At 36.1% G+C, this 23092-nt stretch overlaps 1 protein-coding gene across 4 annotated transcripts in view; it reads left to right on the top strand.

Moving 5' to 3' along the window:
• OFD1 (OFD1 centriole and centriolar satellite protein) overlaps positions 1-22988 on the top strand; it is a 30571-nt gene extending 7583 nt beyond the window's left edge. For 3 of the 4 annotated variants that reach the window (XM_058857630.1, XM_058857623.1, XM_058857616.1), the window contains exons 8-23: positions 279-452; positions 2369-2475; positions 3347-3466; positions 5821-5894; positions 6520-6611; positions 6757-6946; positions 7601-7731; positions 8104-8215; positions 9645-10253; positions 12550-12682; positions 15386-15486; positions 19008-19127; positions 20199-20353; positions 20954-21124; positions 21762-21832; positions 22805-22988. In XM_058857630.1, the coding sequence (XP_058713613.1) occupies positions 279-452; positions 2369-2475; positions 3347-3466; positions 5821-5894; positions 6520-6611; positions 6757-6946; positions 7601-7731; positions 8104-8215; positions 9645-10253; positions 12550-12682; positions 15386-15486; positions 19008-19127; positions 20199-20353; positions 20954-21124; positions 21762-21832; positions 22805-22850 (2406 nt within the window). In that variant the 3' untranslated portion in view covers positions 22851-22988. The remainder of the gene's footprint in view (positions 1-278; positions 453-2368; positions 2476-3346; positions 3467-5820; positions 5895-6519; positions 6612-6756; positions 6947-7600; positions 7732-8103; positions 8216-9644; positions 10254-12549; positions 12683-15385; positions 15487-19007; positions 19128-20198; positions 20354-20953; positions 21125-21761; positions 21833-22804) is intronic. The other variant, XM_058857638.1, reaches the window with a different exon arrangement.
• Positions 22989-23092: the final 104 nt, after the last annotated feature.

Here is a 23092-nt window from a genome sequence, read left to right as displayed (position 1 = left end):
GAGTATCATTCCAGCAGTGCATTTTTCTTCATTGTCTTCTGTTCTGCTCTTGTCTAAAGCTGATAGTTTTGTGTAAAATCATGAAAACTCTGTGAGATGTGCAGGTAGTATGTGCTGCTAAGATACTTCTATCATGGTAATTAATTTCTATTAATTTTATCAATTTATTGTTCCCTAAGAGGAAATTCAAGGTGAAATTTGGATTGTCTCAGGAGGAATTGTCTTTTTTGATTTGAAGATGGACCTATTTAACCCTCTCTTCCTCCTTTATGTAAAAGCTTGAACATTTTAAAGAAGTTGAAATAGCAAAGATTAAAATGGAGGAGAAAGTGCAGACCCAGAAAGAAATCTCTGAGCTGCGCCATGAGTTAGAGAAGACACATCAAGCAAAGTCTGAAGCCTTGATTTCTCGTGAAAAGAATGCTATTGAGAGGCTTCAAAAGCAACAAGAGGTGAAGTTCCAAATATTTTCTTCCTAATCCATTGCAAAATGATTCAGTGAGTTGATTAGACTGTTCTTTTATCTCTGGGATATTTACCTTCAGATCTTATTTGGCTTGTTAGGGAAAACTTAGAATTCACATTTGTCCTTATAAATAGGGGAATGCATTTAGCAACAGCAAGAATGAATATGGTTAAACATATAAGTAGAGATGGCTGGAAAAGGAACAGTTCTGCAAGCTGAGGTCTAAATGTAATAAATACTTTGAAATCTGTTTTAATAAATTTGCTGAATTCAGATCACTGATTTTTTTTTCACAGAAAATTGAACATAGCTTTTAGTTATTCATAAGTTCTTTAGCTGCTCAGAAGTCTCTAACCAAAATGGAATAAATAGCTTGTATAGTACAGATATGCTGTTTGTTTTTATATATTGAATATTATGAATAACCTCCATCTTTACTGTAAGCTATCATCTCATTTCATTTTTTAGAATGCTTTTGTGTTGATGAGTTACTCCTCTGGGCTGTTAACTCTTGGTGTTTTGCCAGGGTAGTAACTGTTACTACAGCACAGAGTAACAGTTCTCAACTGCTTATCCTGATCTCAAGCTGTAACTTCTCAGTTTTTGAAAGAATAGTTTGTTTGCTTTTCTGATGCCTGTTTTCCTTGCCATCTCTCTGCTATCTGCAGTAGACCTTCGTCTCCAAATAATAGTCATCCACGAATGCTAACTGTATTTTTGCTTTGGTGTGGTGGTTTTATGGTTTTGTTTGTCTTGTTTTTTTCCCTGAGAACATGTGGTGTTGGTTAACAAAGTAGTTGTGCAGGTCCCTATAGAAATTGCTATAACATTATCACCATGCCATGAATTTATTTCATGATTATGTATTTTGAAGCTGACAAGAAAACACCTATGTTATGCTATCCATCTTCTGTGGTCATGAAATTAACTCAGTAATTAAAAAAAACCCTACCAGTGCTCAGATCAACATATCTGTCAAGTATTGTGTATAAATCTTTGAGTACTCTTGTCAGCTTCTGCACTTACTGAGAACTTTGTTTCATTTACCTGGGGCTTCTTTTAACAGAGTTCAGGTATGCCTACTTTAAAGATGTCAGGTCATTTGACCATTCACTGTGATGACTTTATGTCTAGGAAATGTGACTTGAGAAACAGCTCTCATTTATGTACCAATGGCAGCAGCTGAATCTGTCAGCACTGTCAAATGCACATGGCTTTCAAAGTTGATATAAGGGTCCATATGGCTGTGCTGGTTTTGCAATGGAAAAAATATAATTTTTGTCTTAGTTTTTTGGGATTTTTTTGAGAAATAATGTATTTTGTGTTTAAGGGCAAATAAAGCCATTTTTATTAATAGGAAGATATTTGGGTTTTGGTGTTGGTTCTCATGTTCATCACATGAAAATCCCTTTTACAATTTTTATGAGTTCTATAAATCAAACTGCAAAAAGTGAAAGGCTGTTCATTTGCTCAGTTTCAGTTTTAAGTCATGTTTTATCAGTGGGTTTTGGTATTTGTTTCTTCAACTACGTTTTTGTGAAGAAAATACAAAACTTTTTAATTATAAAAAAGATATGTGTTTGAATATATTTATTCTGCAATTTTAAATATTTTTTTTCCTTTTACCTAAGTTTTAATTAGTGCTATTTCTTAAAGGAAGGGTGCTTATGAGTAGGCAGAAGTGACTCCATCTAAAACATTTTTACTCTGAGTGAAAGTAGAAAGGGAATTAAAAAAAGATAATTAAAATTGATTCGGGATGTTATTTCATATAATTACTAGATAAATAGTATTTATGGGAGTAAGATCAGTCAGTCCCTGAGGAAGATCTTTTTGAGTGTGTTAAACAGTAAATGAAGTTTTACAGTGAAGTAAATCTAAGTATAATATTTTGTGATTCAGATAGAAGCAAAGGAAGTGTATGCTCAGAGACAAAGTCTGTTGAAAGATATTGAATCCATAAGGACCAGGGAGGCAGAGCTGAAGCAAAGGATGGAGGCATTTGAAATGTAAGTTGCTGAAGGATATGTACAATGCTAAATGATGCTTCTGCAAAACTTGTCTCAAGATGTTTCTGCTTCTGTGATGTTGAAATAGATTATATATCCCAGAAGTTATGTTTTATATTTTAAGCAGTATTGTATACTGTTCCTATTAGCAGGGATACCCCATACAAAAAGATGTTTCTGATTTTTTTTTTCTATTCCACCTCATCCAACCAAAAGAATTCAGCATTGCTTTGCAGGCAAGGAACCAGATGTTCACTTTTAAATGCTTAAATTAAAAAACCCAACCCCAAAACAACACAGTACGTAACCCTAATACTCATGAGATATGCACATCAATTTTTTGCTTCATTAGTCCTATGTTTTGGGGTTGATTTTTTAATTATTTGTCCTTAATAAGATCAGTTTTGTTTAGTTAAATAAAAAAGTAACTAATCATTTTTTGGCCAAACTTTCAATATTACTTAATGTTGTTACTTTGTCATCTGTTTTCCATAGCAAAATGAGCATCCTGCTAAGAAAACTTGGGTTTTTTTAATCAACCCAGCAGAGGGTGCTGATAGAATAGCATGCTCAACACTCTTTCCTCTGAACTGTTTCTGGTGTGGGAAACTGAGCCAGGGTTAACCCGGGATAGCTGCATAATTGATTGGTACTGAATTTTAAATAGGGCAATTTAGTTTGTGTCACATCTCCATGTTCTTAATGAACTACATTGACAGAGGCTGATGATGATTTCAAATTGCTACAGTATTCCAAACAAGCACATTGCCCTTTGATGTCTATAAATGTTATTGTGAAAAAGAAACAAAACCCCAGACTAAAGCTTTGACTTTATAACTGGTTATTGTCTGTATGTTTCTGGATATTTCAGCACCCAGAAAGTTCAGGAGGAGAAAAATAAAGCTATAGAAGATGCACTTCGGCGTCGTGAGGTTGCTGTGAAGAACATAGAGGAGACATATGACCAAAAGCTGAAGACAGAACTCTTAAAGTAATTTTTTTTTGTCTCTAATGGGATACATAATATTTCCTATGAAAACAGAATAAAAAATTCTATAGGATTTATTTTGAAAAACATATCAAAGCAAGGACTTTGAAAATGTGCACGTTTTTGTTTTAGTCAGATTGAGTCTTTTACATTACTGCATAGCTATTTGCTAGTAAATTTACTATAGAAAATAATTATCTTTTGGTTATAGGTTATATTAGTGCTGTAGTTTAAATTCTATGTCAATATCTGGAAAAGAGATCTGACATTAGCTTGTATATTTAGACAAGAGACTCTGAAGCTGTATTAGTTACTTCCTTTGACCACAGTTAAAAGAAATGACCACTTTACGAATGCAGAAAAGGCATGAAGGGGAAATTGGCATTAAAGAGATGTTATAAGTTTCCTGGAAAAGGGGTGAGGGACATACTAGTCCATTCTACAGACAGACTTGCTCTTACCTTCACCCTTTGCCATTTTTGAAGAGGGATTCTGTGATTCGAATCTCCCTCTTATTGGTTACCTTCTGCTTGAACCTGGTCTTAAGGAATTGGCAGTCATCTGTGACTTCTTTTGGGGTGTTGCAGAGGTATATCCTAACTTAGCTATTGTACTTCCTTGTAGTACCTTGGTCACTTGAAGGGTTCCTTGATACTTCAGTGCAGACAAGTGCTCTTGGTATGTCATTAACCTGTCTCAGGCAGTTAAAGCAAGTGACTGATGTATCGTTACTTTTTATTGCAAGCCTGTGAGCAGTATTATCTGTGTTTTTAGGTCTTTAAATTAAAGGGCAAAGATGTCAATAGTAGGTTTTGGTAAAAATAATCCCTCAGCATCTGATGGTTTTGATAGAGAACAGTGAAATGCAGTTAATTGACTCACTTGGTATCTTTTTTTATCTAGTCTATAACAGCTAGTTACTAAGAGTGATTGCAAAGTCCTTTCAGTACATGAGGAGAAGCAAAGCATTTTAAGGATAAACTGCTGCTTGGCTTATTTTATCAACACACAAAATATTTTAAGGCATGCTGCAGGTGCTCAGAAAGACAAGATCCATGTCCTTTTGTCCCAAATTATTGATGAAAAATATTAAAGAACTGCTGTTTATTATACAGAAGTACTGATGGTTGCTAGAAAATCAATCTTTTTCTATTTTTGCAATAAACGTTAAGTGCCATACTTGGGGGAAGGATCTGAGTGGTCCGGACCATTTGCAAAATGCAGGAGGGTGGATTTGGCTATATTTGAAACCATTTATAATTATGTCCCAGTCATGCAGAATGCTGAGATTTCTTAGCTCCTGTAATTCCAGTTCATTGGAATGGCACTGTTGAATAACTACTGGGCTAGGAATAGTGGTGTACCTGGGCAGTGCTCAGTGTCTGGCTGGTGACTGGTGGTGTGCAGAGAACCCCCAGGGCCAGTTCTGGGGCCCTTATTGTCCAACACCTTCATCTGGATATGGGCACAGAGCATCCTCAGCTTTGAACGTGAGGCTTAATTAAGAGGAATCATTTCCACAATGAATGGCAGAGTCTCAGTTCAGGCAGGTTTTGACAAGGTTGGGAATCATGCCAGTGCAAATCTTAGGAATTTTAACAAGGGAAACTGCAAAGCTCAGTGCTCAGGGCAGAATAGCCCTATGAGGTAGTGTAAATGGGGAAAAGGAGTTGACTGAGGAGCTTCATTTCTGAGGAGGTGGATGAGTTACAGTGAATGCCAGGTTGATTATGAGCCAGCAGCATGCTCTCACAAATAAGGCAAAACAGTATGATGGGTAAGATTAGAAGCAGCATGGTCAACAGACTGAGGGAACTTATTGTCCCTTGAAATATACTGGAGAAGGCTATGCTGGGAATACCATGCCCTGGTTGGGTTCCCCAGTTCAAAAATTCATGAAGAAATTGGAAAGGGCTTGGTAAAGTCTGTCAGGATAGTCCATTTGAGTTGGAGTCTCAAATGTGACCTCTGAGTCCATATGGCAGTGACTGGAAATTGTGGCTTGGGAGATTTAGCTTGGACATAAGGAAGAAATCTACTGGAAGAGTAGTGCAGCATTGGTACAGATCATCCAGGGAGATGGTGAATATATGTCCTTTGAGGTTTCCAAGACTTGGCTAGGAAGAGCCACATCTGCCCTGCTGTACAGGTAGCGAGAGTCTGGCTTTTGGAGGAGGTGGTTGAATGAGATGATTAGCAGGGCCCTTTCCAACCATTTTGGTGACTCTGTGATAGGTAATTTTGTCAAAAAATAATTGTGTGATTATAGTTTAGTTTGGGAAAGAATGGAATTAACACAAATGCATGTGCATGTGTGCACACATCCTTTGGGAATACATAATTCTACTTGCTTCTAGATATCAGCTTGAATTAAAAGAAGAATACATAGCCAGAACCAATAAAGTTACTGAAGATGAGAAAAAAAATAAAGGTAAGCATCTTTCTGAGATTGATAAAGTACCTGTTTATCTCTAGAGCTTTTACTGTCATATGCTGAACAGTCCTGGTGTTCAGTGGTATAAGGGACAGAGGAGCCATCAGAGCAGATGACAGTTCAGCAACTCGTTGCTGTTCAGAATGCTGTGGGAATTATAAACTGCTGCTTTGCACTGAGGCTGCGAAGCATTCCTGGTTTTTCAGTGTCCCATTTCCTTCAGAAGTCCTACTAGCTCATTCAGGCTTTAACTGAACTCTGGTACTGTACCCTGGCACAGTTGCAACTTTCTGCATTTATTGTGCACAAGATGTTTAATTGGAGCTTGCAGAAGAGAGCTGGAACAGATAACAGGGTTAGACTTCTAAGTTAGGGACGTGTAAGAAATGATATATCACAGGCATATGAATTTAATTCACTTAATTCTAAATGTGTATTTGCATATGTATACATTTGTATATACAGCATGATTTACTTAATTTTGAATGTGTGTGTATGACAGTCATTTTTATGTCTTAAATTGAATTTTTGGCTTAGTAGCTTAAAACTGTTTTCTGCTGATACAGTTTTTTACTGTAATACTCTAATAATTTTAATTCAGCATTTGTAATCCTCCCTGCAGAGAAAGCTATGCTTTTGCAAGAAGAAGCCACTGCTGTTAATTCAAAAAAGGAGGAACTCAAGCAAGCTGTATCACGCACCAAAGAGCTTGAGGTAATTGTAAATATGAATTTAAAGAAGCCTGTATTCTAATTGGTGCAGCTGAGGTATGTTACAAATTAAAAAGAAAATGTGAAATAAAAACAATTGTTAAGTAGTACAATGGTTCTTAAGCTTCTAAACTGTTCTTTATTTGCAGCTGGATTTGGAATCAGTGAAGGCCCAGGTTCTGTTGGTAAATAAACAGAATCAGTTGTTGACAGAAAAACTGAAAGAGATGTCAGACTATCCTTTGCTAAAGGAGGAAAAATTGGAGCTCCAAGTGCAGAATAAACTACTTAGGCAACAGTTGGATGAGACTCGGAATGAGAACCAGCATCTTCGAGACAGTCAGTGTGAATGATTTAGTTATTTCCTTGTTTATGTTTCTCTACAAGTATTTGTTAAGGAGTAAATTTTCATTAAAATGCTTTCTTTATATTGTGTTTGCTAGTAGTTTGCATGAAGCCCAAGCTAGTGTTTGTGTATAACTGAGCAGCCTCTGGCATAAGTTTATTTTCTTCTATATGTCTGGGAGGAATCCTGAATTAAGTAGTAGCTGTAATGTGGAAGGATATCCCTTTTACCCATTGAAAAAAGCAGTGCAATATTTCTAACTATAGCATTAGTATGGTTAATAATGCTAAAAGAACATGGTATTATTATTTAAGTGCTTGCCTGACTGCAGTAATAAATACAAAGTATTTTTAATGTGCATTTCAAATTACAGGAGACCAGAGATGTGTGTAGTTACATATGGTAAGTATATGTATTTTTCTTTCAGTGTAGGACAGTCTGGGTCTATTTCTTAAAGGACTACACCATTGAAGATTTTTGGTCCTTTGTAAAAGGAAGAAGAAAAATATCCTCAAGTACTTTATTCAGACAAAGCCTTGTTATCTTCCTAAAATCAAATCAGCTTTGCATGTTCACAGGCTATTGTGCAGAAAAGTGCACACTTGTTATTCTTTGTCTGAGTGTCTGGTGTTTTCCTTTTGGGCTAGAGCTGTCCCAGCCCTCGGCAGAGTACCTGGCCTGCCAAGTGGAGCTGAGGAGAGTGGAACATTCTAAGAAGCTGGTGCTGGATGAATTTGAAAGTCATAAACAGATGTTGGAAAAACAGCTACAAAGTGAGGTAAATTATTATTACTAAATGATTTGAATCTTTTCTTCTTCCCATCGTCTCTTTCACAATTGCCCATCTGCCTGTGCAGGCTATTTGGCGTGCAGTTACAAGGATTGTTTGTACTGTGCTTATTTTTATGTAAACATCTCTAAAAAAAATAGAACATCACCACACCAAAATAAATATTGAAAAATAAAACCAACCCAACATAACCAAGAAAGTCTTATTGAGTCACCAAATTATCAGTGCTGACTTTCAGTAGGATACTATGTATATATGGTCTGACCTGAAAAACACCTAGAAAACAAGTATTCAGCCAATTGAGATTATTCTTGTTGTTTTAATTATGCTGGTTTTTGTTTTTCTCTTGATTTCCTATAGATTGAACGTTGTGCCCAGTTAAAGGCACAACTCTTAGACTCTGAAGCTACTGTCAGGAAGTTAAATGTGCAGGTTGAAGAACTGAAACTGCAGGTGAAACAAACACAGGCAGGTTTGTATCTTACACCAGAGCAGTCTTTAATGAAGGACAAGTGTAAGAAGTTCCAGAAGCTTAAAAAAGCTGCAGTCGTGTAAAACTACCACATCACCAGGGAGTAGATTTTAAAGTTTAAAATCAAAATCTATTTAAAGCCCAGTTTAAAAAGGAGTCTCATTACAACCTCCTTTCAGAAAACAAACCTATAAGAGGAAGGAAAAATACTCCTCCCTGAGCATTTGCGTATTTTTGTCTGTTTTTCCTCAGTATACGGACATTAATGTTTGCTGATAACATAAACAACATTTTCCAGCAGGCAACTTGTGTTTTAATGTGTTTTGAATTTTGAATGTTCATAATAAAAATAATCAATTTGAAATTGTATTTTGTACCTCAGAAATTGAAGTCTAACTCTTAAACAGATTTTTAGTCAAGTCTAATAATTTTTGCCTAACTTAAGCTTAATTTATCTTGTATGGGCATTAGAAACAGGGACACTTACATAAAGCACTTCAATCTGCTGAAGAAATGTACTTCTAAAGATGCCTGTCAGATTGCTAATACCAGATATTATAAATAAAATGGTTGGTATCTATATTTAATGTAAAAATATGGAATTAAATTCTGCCACGATTATACATTACATACAATATGTGTTGCCTCCATGCAATATTTTATATTTTATACTGTTCACTAGACTGATACATACATTTATGGCACATGTATCGGTAGCATTTGGAATTGGAAATCTGTTATATCAAAATAGCAAATACATGTTTTAATTAAATGAGTGAAAGTACTGTAGGAACTTTTATTTTACATCAGAGTTAATGAAGTCATTTAAGGACCACTTATGTAGAACAAAAACAAGGTTGTAAATTTGCTGAAAGATACAGCCCTATAGATTGGTCTTTTGGGCTAGTTGAAACATACAAGTGAAAGGAAGCAGACTGCCCCAAAACATTCAGTTTAACTGACAATTTTAGAGTACTTTTAATGAAAAAAAACAAACCAACATATTCTATGTGCTGTGTTTTTTTGATTTAAATAAAGGGAAACAGTTAAGACTTGTGGCATGCCCTGTGTTCCTTAGACTTTAACAACATGATTAGCTATAATGTGTCCAAAGTGGTAATGTTTTCATGTTTATTTATTTACTTAAGCATAATTTAAAAAATAGCATTGTAGACTATGTACTTAAAGGTAGATTTATGTGGAAGAATTATATATTTAAAAACCAGCAGTGGACAGTTGCAGCTTTGGAGCTGCATTAAAAATACATTTAAATCAATTTCAATTAAACCATTGAATTCACAAAATGTAAGCCAATTCTGTGGTAGAATTATTTTGGTTAAATTAGACTTTAAACGCTATCTTTTACTAGTTTTGCTTTGCTATAGGTCTCTCTCTTTAGTGTATCTCGCTTTCTCTTGCTACCATTTAGCCCTGGAGAATGAGGTGTATCGGAACCCAAAGCCGTCGCTCGTCGACCGCTCTGTCCTCGATTTCCTCGGTGACAGGATGGTGCCCCCTGACATTTACGTGGATGGCACATTCCCGAGGAGGCCCGTCCTGCCTGATGTGGGGATGATCAGCACCGTGCTGGGGCCTGGCTGTCGGCAGCAGCCACGCAGCGCTTCCCCGGACTCTGACCTGGAGTGCATCGCGCAGGCCCGGGCCAGGGTGATGGAGCTGGAAAAGGAGGCCGAGTACTTGGAGGAAGCCTACAGGAGTTACCAACACAGGGTAATGCTGAATGCAGCTGCAAGCAGAACACCAAGGAAGATGCAGCCTCCTTTAATTCTGCAGTGTCCTCTTAGTAGACACCCTTCAACTACCCAGCAGCAGGAACTGTTAGAGGATAATCCCAGCTCCCCACATTCCCCTCTGAGCAGTGCAAGAGGTGAGGAACACATCAAAAGAACTGGGCAGGTCGATATCTTTAAGACTCCCTTAACGTCACCACACAGAGGAGCATCTTCTTCAAGACGCCTTTCTTCTACTCCCATTTCCAAACCGAAGAGAGACCTCAGTAACAAGAAAATTCCAGATGGTAAGTCACAATTGTTGATGGGGTGCAATAATGGGTGTTACTTCCTGTTCCTCTTGTGCTCTGGGAACACTAAGATTTAGCAGTGTTAGTCGTTCACTCATTATTTACTAAGATGCAGGAGAAATCAGGAGATGCGGTTCTGCAGGTGACAGAATATACCAGCTGCTTGGAGCATTGCTTCTTCCTGGAAACGAGTGCGGGAGAAGCATTCTGAGGGAAGTTAAGCATGCTCTAGGGAGCTTTGAGGAGACTAGGCCTTATGAATCCTTACAGGTGTAACCTTATGATATACAGAGTTTCATTCAAAACTTGCTATTAAGTATAACTACTTTGCAACATTATTTGTAGTTTCTTAACTCTCCTATATTTCTACCCTTTCTGTTGCAGTTAGTGTGGCAGAAGGTGTCTTTGGCTTCTCTTAAAGTGAAAGTGGCTTCTCTTTCCAGTCTGAAAGGTCCAGATTTCCTTTTGTCTGTTCTTTTTGCTGAGACATCTGTATAAAACATTGATTTATAAAATATCTTGAGCAATTGTTAAGAGGAAGGATCTAGTGTTTGAAAAATTTTAATTTTCTATTAATATTACAGTCTCTAATAATTGCTTAGGGGTTTTTTTTTGGTTTTTTAAGGACAGTACTCAGAAAAGCAAGCAAAATAGAAACAGAATTTTTTTTAAAAAATCTGTTTTTTCAAATCTGCAGTACATCTGCTTCTTGAGTGATGCAATTTTTTTCACCCTGGCTTGAAGTGGATTTAATAGGATGAAAAAAAGAGACAGTAACACAAAAAAGCCATAATGATCAGCTTCTCCATGAAGGAAGGTTAAATACAAGGGCAGCTTAGTTTGGAAGAAAGATGGCTGAGATGTGCTGTGGGATATCTGGAAAACAATGGGCGATGTGGAAAAGGTGAAAAGGGATCAACTGATTAGTGTTTCACAGGTCCCAGAATCCCATAACATTGAAAGGAAATAAAATGAAATGTTTTTTGATACCATGAGTAAGTTGTATAACTCATCGCTTCTGTGGGAACAAGTACAGATGCAGGAATAAAACTTCACTGCCAGGAGGATCCAAAATATTTGATCCGAGAAAGGCTGGGGTGTGTGTTGCCAGAAGTAAGATACTATTACTCTCCTTTTCCAATTTTAGTTTAGTTTTGTTTGGTAATGGGCACTGTTAGAAGTAGGTTACAAACCCTGATTTGTTACAGTGTGGCTGTTTCTGTGTTTCTGCATGTAGAACATCATACTCTGTTACTAAAAACATCTTTGAGACTTGAACTTCCAAAGCAATCTTTCATGTAAGTTCTCTCTGTCAGCTTCTGTATAAAGTACCCACAGACTATTTGTTTAGCACTGCACACGGACAAAATCTTTCATAATACTAGTGTTTTGTTAAAAAATTAGGAAATGTTAAAACTAGTTGTGTGCATAACCTGAACAATCCTTCCTGTCTTTGTACTTTTCAGAAGCTAGTTACAGGATGGCAGATCTCTCTTTTCCCCCCCCTCCCCCCATTATATCTGTTCTTTGCTTAATAGCTCTGGAGAGGGATAAGAGGAGTTCATTACCTGACCCAGGAGTTAGAGAAATGGAATGGTGTGGAGTGTAGGAAACCAGGCTGCAGCTGTGTGATAGGATGTTAAGGTTAACTTCAATGCTGACTGTGCTGTTAGTGGGGTTTGTCAGCTCCCACTTAGATTGCTTCCCCACTGAGATGTCACTTCTGTCTCATGAGTCTTCTGAGGAGTGCTTTTTTTACTGGTATATATATACAAGTAAATTACATATAATATATATAATTATATATAATGTTTATATACCAGTAATATTACTCTTTTCTGCTAGAGATGGCTGAAGCAGCAGGTGTAGTTTTGTTAGAAAACTCTTAAGTCATTCTGGAAGTTTCTGTGGAACTTTTTGGTACTGTTGGAAATACCAGTCTGAACAACTCAGGGTAAATTTAAAACGGTAGAAGATACCATGCATGTGAGTCTGAGGTTTGTTTTTCCTTTAAATGAGGTTAAGTGCAGCTCAGTTGTCAGCACCTGTTTCTAGAGAGCGAAAGGAAGAAGTATGTCCTCCTCTAAAACACAGTTGGCAGATCCAACAGCTGTTTTACTGCAAGTGGAAGGATTATGCAGTTTTTTCTTTCCCTTTAAATTAGCTCATGTGTTTGTTTTCCTTCCTAAGTTAATGCACATTGAACCAATAATGCATGTATTATACCACCAGCCTTGTCAGAGAAATAGTAGGACAAATAACTAATACAGGTTGTGGGATTTTTGTTCTGCAGACATCAAGAGCTCGTCCCTTTCCTCTTCACAACGGAGTGTTGACCAGGTTCTTTCTCCTATTTCAAAGCCATATTTGCTTTCATCTTCCGAGTCTGTTCCTTCTTCACCATCCAGTCATGGCCAGAAAATCAGGTAACATTGTTTACAAAGCAACATTTTAAACCTGCCTTTTAAAGAAACATTTATCTAATCATTCACAGTGATAGCTGCTTTTACAAATCAAGCAAGCCAATGATTTGGTAAGTGAAAACTTTTCTGAAGATGACTAGGGATTTCCATTTTAAATATCATGCCTTAGGTGGGACCTAGTTGTGAAAAAAAACCGAAACACTTTGGTTTGCTCAGGGCAAACTTATGTCTCTTTTATTGTGTCTCTATTTTTCACATTTGTGACCTGACTAATTAGCTTTTGCTAATTGAAGCATTTGAATTTCTGCTTCCTGTTCAAGATTTTAAGTCGAGGCAATTGTACATTCTCACTTCATTCATTAACAAGCTGTAATGCTAATTTATTACTTCTTTTCTCTTTCTGAAGAGCTTGTTCACATGCCTGTTTTTAAAGTAGGATTTTCTGGCCTCCTTTGCATGTGGGTAGCACAACTCTTGTTTTGTTTTTTTTAAGGTAGATAAATAACTTGACAAAATTAGGCTGCATTAAAATGACTTCTCTTTCATCTTTGTATCTCCCATTTCCATGTCTGGAGTTCTTCTGTTTTTAAGGGCCAGTGTTGCCTCCACTCTCCAAAACCAAGAATCCTGAATATTCAGAAGCAGCTTTAGGATTTAACTTTTAATATTTTTTTCCTAAGAAGAGGCAATTGAATTATCCTTAACCTGCTAACTGTCATTCCTGATTTGATGGCTGAAGAAAGACAGCTTGTGCTGGGACAGCTCTAGCAGACATTTGTAGGCTTTTCTTATTTTGTTGTTATCAAGGCCTCAACATATATTTAATGCAGAGAGGGTCTCTTATATTTTTAGTATTTTGGGAGAGCCTTTATGATTTTTGTCGTCAAAATGAGCTGTTGGGATATTTAGGGACTGTGAGGTCAGTTTCCTTTAAGTATTCCCGTGAGGCTGTCTCCTTTCCCTACCCATTCACATATTCTGTGGTATGTCTCAGATTTCTTGTACTTCTCTGACAGACCTTAAAAAGTGAAGCTGGAATGTTAACCTGCATGTTAAGGTGATATTGGAAAATGCTCTAATCCTGTGAGCGCCTGTACTTTGAAGGATTTTGTAGACTCCATCCTGCTTGAAGAGTGAACAGTATGAGCAAATTGTATTGCAGAGGACAGACCTGGGTCTGGGAAGGCAGCTATAGTTTGTTGTTGCTTTCTTGGGTTTCTCATGACAAAGCAAGGGTATAAGGTCCCAGTAATTGTCTGGAACTTGCTGCTTTCCCAAGACTTTTTTAAAAAAAAAACATTCTTTTGTTGCATATATTCTGATTTCACGTGCCTTGGACTGTTTTCTGTTACTTGAAATATTTGAAAAATGCATGTGTGGGCTTTTTCAGTTATTTACTCTTATTATTAGGCAAATGCCACATCATTGATGTGTATTGTGGGACTAGTTTATGACCTGTAGATTTTAAGTGGCAATGGGAACTTCTTTGAAAAGGAAAGAAAAACGAATATGATGCTGTAACATCTGTTACAAGCTGTTAGAAGTCAGACCTCAGTCAGTGGGGAAGAACAATTGCTTCTGTGACTACAGGAGCTCCTTGTTTATTTATGTTCCAAGATATGAATGATACAAAGGAAGCCAGTAAACACAGGCAGGAAGACTAGAGTGATAAGGCTGATTATTACCTAGTTGTTTGTTTAGTCCTGAGGGTTGTAACTGTGGCAGTGGGTTCTCTGTCTTTCTAGGAGTGGTACAGGACACAGTATTGAAGAAAGTGACATGCATGTCCTTGAACTTTGCACCCTTACTAATTATTTAGCACTTAGCTATTTCTGTGAAGGAAAGACTCAAAACATGAAATAGATTTCCAAAAACTTGAAATTTCATTTACTTTGTCCTATTTAATTTACAGGGTATTTTTCTCCACTGACATCACTGAACTATTCTTCTGGCAATGCAGATTTTTTTTGTCTGTGCCCAGATTCACTTTTTGTTTATGAACAAATCTCATTGTTGGGAGTATGTTTTGTATTGTTTGTTCTCTACTTTTGCCCCATGGAAGACCTGTATTCCTTAGAAATTGTAAGCACAAACAGGCTGTGATGAAGAGCACCAGCTGGTGTGAAGTAAGCTCCTTTATGAGGTGCTGATGCCAAATTTCATTAGTGACCTGCACTCCTTTTGCTGTTCTAGTTCTGGTCAGTTTAGTAGCTGAGACATTGTTCTTTCATATTATCTTTCTGATGAGATAAACGGGGATTTAGAATGAGGGCACTAACCCCATTTTGACAGAACCCAGATTTTCACCCCTGCATCTCTGTTTTGCCAGACATCTAATCCTAATACATTTCAAACACATCTGTTAAGATGACATCAAAATGGGAATTAAACTGTAACACAAAGCTTAAAAAGGCAAACTCTTAATTTCAGTTGACTGTCACAATTCATTGTATTTTTCCTTTTTTATGTTTTTTCATACTCTTTTTTTGTTTTAATGTAATAATTTTATGTCACATAAAGACCTTGGGGAAAGGCTGGAGGAGAATGGAGTGGACTTGTATTAAAAGTTTCAGAGCTGGATTTAAATACTGTAAATTTGAGTCAGGAATTTTCATGTATTTGAGGTTCGGTTTAGTCTGTTGCTTAGCTTGTGAGTGAATTTCAGATGGCTATTTGCTTAAAAGTTCAGCATTTACATTTTTTCAGACTTCAGAGTCAACAAACAGATAAACAAGATTTCAGTGATATCCAGAAACCAGAGAAACTAAGGTATGAGGATCTTGAAGAACACATTTATACTCTTGAAGGTAAGTTTTAGTGCATTTCAGACAGTTTGTTTAACACCTTAGGGCTTAACAGTTATAGGACAATTGTTTTTATAGTTTTAAGACTAGTTGGAGAGAAGAATTTCTAACTGATTTGGAATTAGGGAAAATGTCACAGATGATGATGGATTCACTTTCTTCACTTTCTTCATTCTTGCATCTTTAGATAAGTGTATATAATAATAAGCAGACATTGAATTGAGCTGGTCCTGAAGTTTGTAACATAAATTAGTTCCGAAATCTTGCATAAACTTGTTCTGATTAATGCTGTAGGTCTGATGATTGCTTTGGAATGTTAAAATGTGTAGAATTTTTCTTTAAACGTAAACCTATACTAGTATGTGAACTAAATTGAGGCTTTATTATACTTGCTGCATAATTGAGAACCAGGTTATAAGTCTAAAGATAAATTTCTGTGGCTATTGCATGCACTCCTGGTTTTTCCTTCAGTTAACTGAAGCTTAAATAGTAGTATGAATTAGAAGTTGCTGGGTGTGTAAATGTTGATAGAACTCCTGCAATTATGCTTTTATTAGTCAGCATCTCTGAGTAGTTTTGGAATGTGTGTTTCAGTTACTGAAACTTGAATTTTGTCCTAACCATTTTTTACTTTGAGGTCAGCATTTTATTTATTTGCATTTCTGCTCTCTATTGGTTGCATGCTATAAAATGTCTCCTTCTCTCTGTCTGCTGCAGGGTCAGTTTTCAAAAATCTTTGATGTAACTGAGGTAGTGTAGAAAGAGGAGGGTAATAAAACTTTCTAGCCATTTGTATATGGAGTGAGAAATGAAGCACAGTTACTGCCCTTACCTAGTTTTTCAGCATTTGAATGACAGCCTAATGTTGAACCTGAGCAGCCTTATCTCCCGTGAAACTGTGGGTTTAAAGTAAGTGAAGTTGTCAAAGAGAAAGATCTTTCCTATTTCCAGGTTTCGTGAGGTCTGTAAAGTCCTGAGGCTTGGTGGACGTGTGGCATTGTGTGGTGTAACTAAACTCATAGTTGGTGAAAAGGTTGTGATTGTTGTCTTGGGAGAGTTAGGGATATTTTCTTTGAAACCAGTGACTCTAGCTGGTGTGTTTTCCTGGGTCCCAGACTGGCTTATTCTTTTGGTTGTGGTTAGGTTATATGGAGGATGGAGTAGAGCCCTTGCTCAGTCTCCTGACCCTGTGAGAATATGGCTTTCATTATTTATATATTATTATATAATTTATTTATTTATATAGTTATAATAGCATATAATTATATAAATAGCTAAGTATTATATACTATTATATAATTATTATATATTAAATTTATTTACATATTAGATAATATTTAAATAATTATATTTATAATTTATAATATTATTTATATATTTATAATATAAGCAAGCAGCCAAAAGAGATGTTTGTTTAAATAGCAGATATGCTGATAGTGTTTAGTGGTAACTAGCAGAAGAGAATGCCTCATCTGTGTATTTCTCTGTGAAGCTCATTACTCAGTTGGTTTTATATATCTCACTTCTTTTATAAGCTTTAAATGCATTATTTGAATGTGAAGCAAGCCTGTAGACACTAATGGTTTCTACTCATCTCACATTTTAATTAGACTTATATTTATTTGTTTAATTTTGTATGGGAGATATTGGGAATGCATTTACATATTTCACTTTTCTTTTATTACATATGACAACAGACTGGCATTTTCTTGGCAATTAGGGCTGAGTAGGTGCTGTGCCCAAGTAAGGTACTACTGAATCATTTGGTGATGTGTAGTGGTCAGTAATTTTAAGAGTTCACATATCCTGATGATTTCTCAATCAGCAGTACTTCAGTTGGGTGAGCTTGCATGGAAAGACAATCTGAGGATGTAGGAGGAAATCAGACTGGCTGAAAAGGGGAGGAGGTAGCTTAGGAGAAATTGCAGGGAGAGGTGGGTAAGAAAGTAAAATCTAAGAAGTAAATATGGAAAAATATATAGTGAAGGATGAAGTTGATAACAGTATGAAAAACAATGAATTAAAGGACATACCAGAAAATATGGAAGTCTTTTAGTCCTACTTTGAGTGAGTTCTTGAAAGAAAAGATCAGCAGATTCTCTTGGCAGCAACTGCTTTTAGGTGATGTGCTCGTCTTAAGGGAATAAACCATCTCTTGCTGTCCACTCTTAAAAAGGGAGTGAAAGTGTAGAGTTACCTTTTTTTTTCCTTTGCAGAGTAGTTAATTTAATATTTTGTTTTTTACTATTAATGGTTTTGGTTTAGGTTTCTTTGTTTGTTTATGTTGTTAGCAGTAATTTTGAAGTTAGAAGTAATATTTAACCAGGACAAATTTATGAAAGGAATTTTTTGATGATACATATACACCTGATGCTTATATGGAAATAATGTTGTTGACAGCTTTATAATTTAGAGAGAGAACAACAAAACAGAATAGATTTTGAGTGTGATAGCCCATTATTTTACAAAATGCCACATATATAGAATTTATTTTTCTAGGTGAAGCTGGTAGGAATTCCTGTTGCTTTTGTAAGAAACTTGAAAACATTCTCCTAACTTGGTTGGAATTGACAGCCAGACAGAAATTTTCACTTCTGCTGTCATCTATAGTTCCTTTAAAAGAGTTTTAATTTAAAGAAATTCCAACTGTTTAGAGAGATGCTGATAAGTTTAGTTGACTTGGTTTTTTGCATGCAAAGTACTTCAATTTTATTATAATGTGAAAAAGAAAAATTCTTGAGACATTGATAGTGTATGAAGGATGAAAAATTGATGTTTTCTAAAGCTTTACACAAAACCTAAGGAGATATATGGGGTATCTGTGCTGTGTTACACAAAGTGCTTGGAAGAATTGTCCTGTGTATTTCAGGCTGGCTGTCTAGAGGTAATGGCCACATCTTGTTTTATCTCTTTTTTTCTATCTCCCATCAAATGAGATAATAGCAGTCTGCATACTTTGAAAATAAGTAATTTAAAAGCAGTTGAATATCATAACAATGATCAAAGAGGAAGGAGACTAATTGCATTTTTGTGAATTCAGAGCCAACCTGGCACAGGGAGAAGATTGTATAATGTAGAATTTCTGAGTTAGCAGCATCCGTCCTGTGCACTGAAGAAGGCAAGGACCCCATTAAAGAGCGTGTGACCAAATAGATAAAGATTATTTTTATATGCATAAAAACAAGCTGAACTTGGACATACAACTTTTCTGTGACTTGTATCTTGATTATGTAAAGAAATTAAAACATCTTGGGTTTCTGTTGTATATTTCTTCAGTTTTGGCTTTATAAACAGATGTGTTCCAATAGCTAATTTCAAAACTAACAATTCTGTAATTAAAGCAGCAAATACAGCCTATGATAATTCTTAATTCTTAGGGAGATGATCAAGTTGAAGGGAAAATGCTCAATTAGTGCTGATATTTTTGTGTTCTAATTTAGCCATTCCCACACTCTGTGTCCATTGCTGTGCTCCACTTCTGCAATTACAAAATAATGAAGCCATTGTTCAAATTTCTTCACTAGATCAGGGGGACATACCAGAGGAGTGTAAAAGTGATGTCTTGCATCCATCTGGGGACATTGTCCATGGAAACTGTGCCACAGCCCCTGTGCCAGCAACAGCCACTTCACTGCAGGACTTAAGTGAGTTCTCAGCTCAGACACAAAAGAAAGTACCCTTTTTAAATGTCAAATGTGTAACACAGAAAACCAAATATTTAAGAGTCTGTAGGTGTGTAAGAGGCTGGTGTGGTTGAAAAATTTTGCAGAAAGTGACATTTCTGTAATAAAGAGAAAGGAGTGTTTTCCTTTGCTTTTCTGTATAAAGATGACTTTTTTTCATCCTGGTTTTAGTTAAATTTGCTTTTAATTTAAACATTCTTGCCACCTATCCCACCCCCCTGTCCAGCCTCTTGTGAGATGATTATTTTTTCTTTAGGATAATTATTAAATATAATTTCTGCTCTTGATAGGAATGAGACATTAAATGTTTTGAAGTACTGCTTGTCTGGATTTTTTTAAAATTTATTCTTGACTCTGTTGATGAATTGTATTATCACAATGCAGTTTTAATTCTTTGGGTAGATGAGAATAGTATCTCATTATATATAGTCAGCATATGCTGCTTTTCTAATTGTTGTAGATGGAAACATTATGGTTCTTTTTATTCAGAGAAGAATTTTCTAGCTTCTCATGATTCCCAGTCCTTCGCTTGCCCATCTCATTCCTATTTAATGCTGTTCTTTGTAGACAGCTTTTTAAATACATTGATCACATCAGCAGTGTGTCCTGCAATAATTTTCCAAGGAGTTTTAAATACTTTGCTTTACAAATATAAAGAATTGTATCCAACCACATTGCAGAGGGAGAAAGAATATAGTAACATGGACTTTGGGATAATAAAGCTTTAATGAGAATGCCCATGAAAGAAATGAGAAATGCAAAGATCTGTCAGATCTGTGGTCTGTACTTTGGCTCTACTCCTTAACTCTTGGTGAGTCATTTATCAGACTAAAAAATGTTTAGAGGTGGGAAAACACATTACCTGATACCCAAGAATAAGTTTGGTGTATGTACAAACAATATATCCAGTTGTTTTTAATTTATCTAGTAAATAAAAATATTTTAAATAAACCTGGTACTTATTTGGATGCTCTTGTAGTGATTACTGAACTACATAAATCAAATTACAGATGTTGAAATAATTTTTCACAGCAGTGCTAGATCAAAGGCAGATTGAAGAAGAGAACAGAGAAGCTGAGAATATCTTAGAAGAAGAAAGGAAAGCAAGAGAAGAAAGAAGAGAGAAAGAACAACAGGAAGCTTTGGAAAGCGAGCAAAAAGAAGTGGAAAAGCTTAACAAAGAGGCGGTAATTTAATTTCTGACAGTAATGCAGTTTTGTAGTGCCTTGCATTTCAGGATTGTTATGTGTTACTTGGTTAAAAGTAGATTTTTTTTCCATGAAGTGAAAGTAGTAGTTTTCTTATGTACTTTTTTATTTTATGTACTTTTGTGATTAACCAGAGTCTCCCTAGAGTGTCTCCTTATGCCAAGTGACTTTTTCACTGGAAACAGATGCCTTTCCTTTCCTTCCCTTCCCTTCTTCATGTAACCGGAAGCTACAGTTTTATGGCCACTGTCACCATGCTGTTGGAACAAACTGAACATCTGCTGTCTCTGTGGTGTGGCCACTGCAGGTGGGACACCACCAGAACATGTTATGTCCATCTGTTCATTAGCCTCTGTCAGGGTGCCCAGGGTACTCTGGAAGCAGAGGGTATAAGGAGACCTTGAGTTTGCTTAATTCCTTTGTGTTTAGTATTCTGGATTTTTAGGTCCTGTGTAATGCTGTTTAGACTGACATATTTTACTGAGTGAAAATTTTTACATTAAATTCTGCATGTATTGCAGGTAGTAAGGTATAAATGTATTTTTCTAATCAGTATTTATTTTTATTTTTGTCTTAAAGTGTATCCAAGACTCGATAAAAACAGATGAAGAAATAGAAGATAAAGAGGGATTAAAATCTGAGCACAGTAACACTGATGCTGAAAATAATGTAAAGGATCCTCCTTCCAATCCATTAGAAAAATACATGAGAATAATTCAGCAGAGAAGAGAGAAGGAACTGGAAAACAAGGTGATTATTCGCAAAACACGGTCCCAAAAATATTGACCAAATTCTTGTCTTGCTAGGCATGCTTAGAATGAAAACAATATTCACATTTCAATTTTTTCTTCATTTATAAGCTTTATGTAACAACCTGCAGAGCAGAGTATTTGGATTTGTATTGGAAAAGTGTGATGATGCAAAAGGGAAAACACTGAAAACTTTGTTCTGTAAGGGTTGCTGGTGTCCTCTGGGTGGGAGGTTTGTTAGTTTGTTTTTTAAGGTATTAGGACAGTATTTCCATGTCCTCAATTTTTAGCTTAAACTGCTTTTAAATACAGTTTGAACCTGCACACATCAGGTTGTGTTCCTCTAACACAGCAGAATTTACTCTGGGAAGATGGAAAATTGGACTTTTAAAGACGAGGTATGGGTGGACATTACTTCAGTGAAGGAATTCAGAATGCTTTTGTTCAGACATGATCCCAATCTAAATTTCCAAAGAGTTACTATTCTAGATCCAATGTAGCATTTGTAGAAAGAGGGTTGGTCCCTATTATTTTTATTTTTATTTTCAGTTATGAGCATTAAAAACACAGGTATTATTTTTAGGTTACTTTGACATTAGAAGTGGTTAGAGAAAGTGTATTTTCCTCTTGGTTACTAGGATTCAAAAAAAGAAGAAATAAGAGAAGTGTCACCTTCAGAAGGACTTTTATCTACTGAAAATGATGACAGGTAAGGCTTTTGTATTAATCACTTCTAGTACTCCATATTAACAAATAATAATAATTCTAAATTAATATGTAGTTTTAATATTTTAGTATGAATTATGTTAAGAGAGATCTGCCTCCTTAGAAACCAAAGTAAATTATTAATCAAAAGCAACTGTGTCAGAAAAATTGAGGATCCTTCAAATTCTTGTACATGCAAGTTAAGCACTGTATGGAACTCACATATGACAGCTGCACTCAGTGATCTGTTTCAGTAGTTGTGGCACTCACAACTCTCTACCTGCAACTGAGCAGCATCCAACTTCCTTCACAGAGAGCTGGAGTTTGAGGGATTGTTCTTGGGTGATGACACCCTGGGTGAATCACCCATAGTCTGTTCCTAGCTTTGATTTTTCAGCAGCACTGTGGACTTTTATGACACTTCATTCAGAGATTTTGTCTGCCTGCACTGAGTTACAACAACCCAGGCGTTTCCTCTGGTTCTCTCTAGGCATTGATAAATACAGATACGCTTTAGTTGCTTGCAAGAGAAAAACCAAACAATCCTCTTCCAAATCTTTCCATTTATTCAAAGATGTAGAATTGAAAATAAGCAAAAAATATGGAGCAGTTAGAAAAAAAAACAACCATAAAGGTTCACCATAACCACAGTAATGATTCACTATTATCTGTGCTGTTAAACCTAACAGACCCTACCCTGCTGTTCCTGAATTGGCACCACTTGTGTTGTTTTCACTGGGTGAGCACTACAGAAGATAGTTCTGCTTTTTGAGATAGAGGTGGTGGCTTTCAGTTAATTAAGGCCCAAATTCTTCTCCTTTTGGGTTGGTTTTATTGCCAGCAGTTCACTGAAACAGCAAGAGAATTGCAGCAAAGGCAGTTTCTTAACTTCCGTTTTAAAATGAGTATTAAGATTCAAGATAAACTACATTGGATTCATACCACTTTCTTTTCCTCCCTCCTATAATCAATACAGTGTTGCAGACATTTCTCATGGAGATGTGGATGAAAGCTTCTGGTGAACAATAACTACTGATTTTTTTAATTTTTATTATTATTATGAGATATTTTTAAAGTATCTTTGTGCCTGTAATAAATGTTAGGCACCAACACTGCAGGCTGTGTAATTATAAATTAATAAAGCTGATTTTGATCTGTTTCATCACTTGTCATTGAAGTCAAACAGGGAGTCCTTATGTGTTACTAATCCAGGAGGAAGCCCTTGGGTGGGGTGAGAGAAAGAACAAAGCAGGGAACAGAAACT

The sequence above is a fragment of the Poecile atricapillus genome, chromosome 1, assembly GCF_030490865.1.
Source record: "Poecile atricapillus isolate bPoeAtr1 chromosome 1, bPoeAtr1.hap1, whole genome shotgun sequence".
In the NCBI taxonomy this organism is placed as follows: Eukaryota; Metazoa; Chordata; class Aves; order Passeriformes; family Paridae; genus Poecile; species Poecile atricapillus.
Note: the sequence above shows the minus strand (reverse complement) of the source record. Positions and strands in the feature narration are given on the sequence as shown.